Source organism: Gracilinanus agilis, unplaced genomic scaffold (assembly GCF_016433145.1).
Source record: "Gracilinanus agilis isolate LMUSP501 unplaced genomic scaffold, AgileGrace unplaced_scaffold22671, whole genome shotgun sequence".
Classification (NCBI taxonomy): domain Eukaryota; kingdom Metazoa; phylum Chordata; class Mammalia; order Didelphimorphia; family Didelphidae; genus Gracilinanus; species Gracilinanus agilis.
Window position 1 is genome coordinate 1 of NW_025354327.1, and position 5301 is coordinate 5301.

Here is a 5301-nt window from a genome sequence, read left to right on the forward strand (position 1 = left end):
GGAGGGAAGAAAGGAAGGAATGAAAGAAGGAAGGAAGGGAGGAAGGACAAAAGGAAGGATGGAAAGAGGGAGAGATTTACATAGAGCTAGAATCTTTGGTCTAAATATTTGGCCCCAAGCCTTACACATAGTAAACAAGTATAACTAGGTACTAATTAATGCAAATAATGAATCCTGGAAAGTGATCACTTGTATTTAAAATCATGCTAGTCAAAGTTATAAATATGTAAAATATGGTCACTCTTTCTAGTCCAATAGAAATATGCCGTGTGAATTCAAATAATGGGGCCAATAAACAGGATGCATTGTTTCTACAAATTAGGACCTAGCTGTTGATAGGTTCATTGAATTGACTAGTCTGGTTGAGTTTGTTGGTGTCCTGTGATGGACAGGCCAAGGAGATCAAATTCATGCCCCATTTGTTCTTCAGTGCCCAACTCACGCTCCAATCTTGGCAATCTCGTAGCCAGCATCAATGGTCCCTTTGCCAGCAGACACAGCTGCTGAGATAAGCAGTCGGGGTCTGTTTGTGGCTTGGGCCTCAGCCTCAAAAGCTGCTAACATTTCCTGGAGAGAAAACATGATGATTGTGATGATTTCTATTCTTGGACAAATGGAGATTTCCCCAAATTGGATTTGAAGTAGAGTGTTATTTTATGGAAAGCAGCCTTCTATGTAATAATAATAATAGTTGGCATTTACAAAGCATTCTAAGGTTTTCGAAATTTCAAAATGTACATATTAGCTCCTTGGATCCTTATAAAAACTTGATAAAACAAAGACTATTTTACATGAGGTTCTGCAGTTCAGGGAGGAGAAATAATTTGCCCAAGAACACACAGCTACTAAGTATCAGTGACTGGATTAAAACCCAGGTGTTTATTGTGACTTTTAAGTCCATCTCTTTTGCAATGACAATAAGAGCCAATATTTTTATAGCATGTTAAGATTTACTTTCCACACATGATGTCTTTCTGGATAATTCACGGGCACATGGGTGGTTCATGTATACACTTAGGTGATAAGGATGTTTGTTCTCTTCTTGACCTGATGATGTAAGCTCAGCTTTGAGATCTGAATTTTCTGGATAATTGCCTCCAGTTTTCTGCTTCCATTTGGCCATCGGGCTCAGGGTCAAAAGGAGATCTAAGGGACTCAAATAGTGCAAGGGGTCCTACTAATCCCACCTCAATCAGAATAGTGAAGCACTGCTTATCCTCAGGAGGGCTGCCCCGGGATCCTGGATACTCAAAGTCCAGGTCAATTCCATCAAAGCCATATTGCCGGAGATATTCAATCACAGAGTCAATGAAGATCTTACGGGTGCCAGCTGTGGCCACCATGGTGGTGAACCTAGAAAGAAAGAGAGTCATAGAATCACGCAGCTAGAAGGAGTCTTAGATACCATCTCATCCAACCCCCTTCTTATATGGCTGAGGAACCTGAGGCCCAGGAGGAAAAGAGATTTTCCCAGGGGTTAATGGTTAATGGCAAAGCTGAGACTAGGGCCTAGATCTCCCAGAATTCTCAGTCCAGGATATGGTCATTATGCTTCTCCTTTCTCTCATCTGGACCAAGCTCAGGGGAAGACTATCTAAATAGGCATCATAAATCATACTACTAATTCACATTTCTCTAGCAAAGTTCTTTTCTCCCTAAAGCCCTCTGGGGTAACACAAGTATTATAATTCCCCATATTTTTCTTACTGGAAAACTGAGAGATTTCATCAGAGAAGTTAAACAAGTTGCCCACAGTCACACAACTAGAAAGTATTTGAGTTCTAGTTCAACCAGTCTCCTGATCCCAGTTCCAGGACTCCTGCCACTACACCACACTGCCTTTCAGAGAGATGGAAAGGATCAGTCCCTTGGAATTAAGCAAATAAAACATCCAAGATAAATGGTTATCCATCCCTTTCATAAGTCCAGTGTTTTTGCCATTCCAGGGACAACATCCTGATTTCCCCTCTTCTGTTCTATCTCATTCACTGCCCTCTTTGGATCCTCCTTATCCTTGGGCTCATTACCTTGAAACATCAGAGCTAAGCCTGCCTCCCTCCCCACTCCCCATTTTCCCACTCCAGGACAGGAAAGGTTCTCACTTCTGAGTGCCAAAGTTCCACCCACCAATAGCCAGGAGTGTAACCAGGTTCTCGTTGCTGAGGAAAAAGAACAGAGAGGAAGCAGAAGTCAGTCATCCCCAGAAAATGTCCTGGAAGCTGCCTACTAACACAGCTCAGACTTCTGGTGGGAAGAGAAAGGATCCAAGAGAAATGTCCAGCCTTCCCTATCAATGCCTAAACCCAAGACTGGAACATCCATTCCTGGAGTTCTCAACCCACCAAATCACACCACCAAAGTGAGTGGGGAAAGGATTTGGGGGTAGAAAGGAAAGCCCAGGAAATATTTCCAATCCTACCATCACACATGTGCTTCGACCTTAATTAAAAGCATTTACACTCTTCTAGTTCAGGGAAAAACTCAGGGGACTCAGTCAGACATCAGTAGATGTCTCAGAAACACTTTTTTTTTCTTTTTGGGGGTTCCAAATTATAACAGGATTTAGTTCCTTTTTTTAAATCAGGAAAAGGAGGAAGGGGCTTCCCACATGGACTTCTTTATGCCCACCAATACAGATGACTTCTCCAGATAATGCCCAGTCACAGGGCTAGATTAGGATTGACTCTTCTTTCCTGTCCGTTTTGTGGGACTTTACTGTCATTACAATACTGAGCAGCCTTAGAGGTCACCTAGGTGAAAAGCAACATTTGCAATTATCAGGATCTGGGATTTCAGTGCTGTGTGGCTTTAAGGAAAATGGAGGCCTGAAGAAAAGATCCAGATAATTCAGATAAGGTCAACCCATTGCTGAGGGAACAGAAGATTGTTTAGCCCACATCACCCAGATTTTGGAGTTCCCTGACCAGATGCTCTCAGCCTCCCATCCTCTCACATTAACCTTCTTCGTTTCCTCCACATTGACCCAACCTATAGCCTCAGAGAACAGATTGGGGGTTCAGACTTCCCTCTGATTAACACCTCCCACAGTTTGCCCTCTCTGCCCTCCTCCACCCCTCAGTCCTTTCCCCATCTCTTCTCGGAGCTGGCTACTGACTGCTGTTTCAAGGCCTGGAATCTTGGGTAGAGAACGTCATCATTCCACTCATAGGGGGCAATCTTGTTGTTGCTCATGGTGGCAAAGGCGTAGATGAGGTGGGTGCACATACATGGGTCCACATTCTCCGGCATATACTTGGCAGGGTCTGGTCGGTACTGGGACCAGTTGGTAAAATAACACACGAGCTTGAAGGTTGCGCCTGGTGAAGAGGAAGAGCAGAAACCATGACTCAAGTGCACCCTTCTCAGGGGGTGCCTTCTAGAAAGCAGACCCCCAGACTCCCAGCTTAAGAAGGTCTCAGATTTAGGCACAGGCTCATAGGAATTAGAATTGGAAGGAAATTTAGGGATCCTCTAATCTCTTCACAATCACACACAGAATCACAGATTTAGAGCCGTTTACCATGAATGTTTTGAGCATCAGCCCAGAAATGTTAATCTCTCAAGAGAACAAAATTGAGTGAAGTATAGCTCCAAAATCAACAGCTTGCTGAAACTTTTCAGTTGTCTCTTTCATGATGATCTTCAGAGGCTATTTAGTCCGATCCTCTTACTTTACAGATGAGGAAACTGAGGTTCAGAGTTAAAGTAACTTGTCCAAAGTCACACAGGTGGCAGAGATGGGAGTGGAGTTCATGATCTATATGTCTAAGTCTAAAGCTCTTTACAGTGTCCTCCTTCTCAAATCAAATGAGTCACAGCTGAGATTTCACCTGGACCTAATCTCCTGTTGACCATGAGTGGGGTGAGGCTGGGTGACAGGAATAGGATATACCCATTGCCTTCTTGGATCCTTTGCTCCCTACATCCTACTGTCATCATAAAGAAAGACCCCCCCTAAATCTGGCCTCAGACACTTCCTAGCTATGTGACCCTGGGCAAGTCACTTAACCCCCATTGCCTAGCCCTTGATGCTTTTCTGTCTTGGAACTCTAAGACAGAGGGTAAGAGTTTTGTAAAAAGAGCCTGACCGCCAAACCTCACTAGAGTTCTTCTCATTGTTTACCCCTTCCTCAAGAAGATATACTAAATCCATGGAGACCCAGTAACTCAGGTGCCTCTCCCAATGGGTACCTTCTCAAAGAAACCCCTCTAGCCCTCCAGACTACCCTCCATACATTGGTTTAGGGATTAGAGGGAGGGGGACAAAGAAAGAAGCTCGTACAAATTGGAATCATAAAAGACCTTATAGAGATCATCTAACCCATCCATCATCAGAGACAGGATTATGGATGACTTGAGTGAGCATTAAAATACCTGAATATGTAGACTATCCCCTCCTGTAGCCCCAGCAGGAACTCGGGGAGCCCAGGACCCATGGCTTGCCCGCCCACCCATGAGCTGACTAGTCACTATGGGAGGTGGGAAGGAAGTTACCATACTTACCAAGCTGCAGCTGCAGCAGCAAGACCAGACCTGCTGAATAAAGGGGAAACCATGACAGTCTGCTTGCTTTCTTTTTTATTTTAAAGATAGTTTATTTTACTAATTACATGTAAAAACAATTTCCACATTAATTTTCCAAAGTTATATGATCCAAATTGTCTTCTACCTGTCCTGTCTGGGATGGCCATGGGCTTCCCCTCATACATGGAACAGACCCATTATCTTTCCATTTCAATTCAGTCCAGTGTAAAAGCCCATCTCTCAGTTCCTCCTGCATACATGATGCTCATTACAGACTCTCCTTGTGACTCACTTTCCCGCCATAGGGAGGAAGGGACCCTCACCCTCAAATACCCTGCACAGAGGTGGCCTGTGTCCCCATGTTTTTCACTTATTCTCATGCTTTTCTATCCTGTGCACCCATAAGCCTTTGTATGCAAACTAGCTACCTGAATTGGCTTACATAGTAATAGAGAGAGCTCAACAGTTTACAAAGACTTCCCTTATATAAATATCTCAGGAGATAGTTGGGACACTCCACAATTGCCTCCTTTTTACAACTTGGGAGACTAAAGACTCAAGGCAAGAAAAAACTCATCCAGAGTCATGTAGCCTCCTGTCCAACCAGCCTAATGAGCCAAACCTAACTTTTCTACTAACTTCTAACTAACTAACTAATTAACAAGCTAGCCTAACTCTTCTACTAATTTCTAACTAACTAACTAACAAGCTAGCCTAACTCTTCTACTAACTTCTAACTAATTAACAAGCTAGCCTAACTCTTCTACTAACTTCTAA

General features: G+C 43.5%; 1 protein-coding gene across 1 annotated transcript; it reads right to left on the reverse strand.

The window, feature by feature from the left end:
• Positions 1–442: 442 nt before the first annotated feature.
• LOC123254462 (acidic mammalian chitinase-like) lies at positions 443–4573 on the reverse strand (the record flags this gene model as incomplete). The annotated part of the gene is made up of 5 exons (XM_044683482.1): positions 443–567; positions 1188–1353; positions 2103–2159; positions 3116–3317; positions 4504–4573. Coding segments are annotated over 5 exons (620 nt in total), but the record flags the coding sequence as incomplete, so codon positions are not given.
• Positions 4574–5301: the final 728 nt, after the last annotated feature.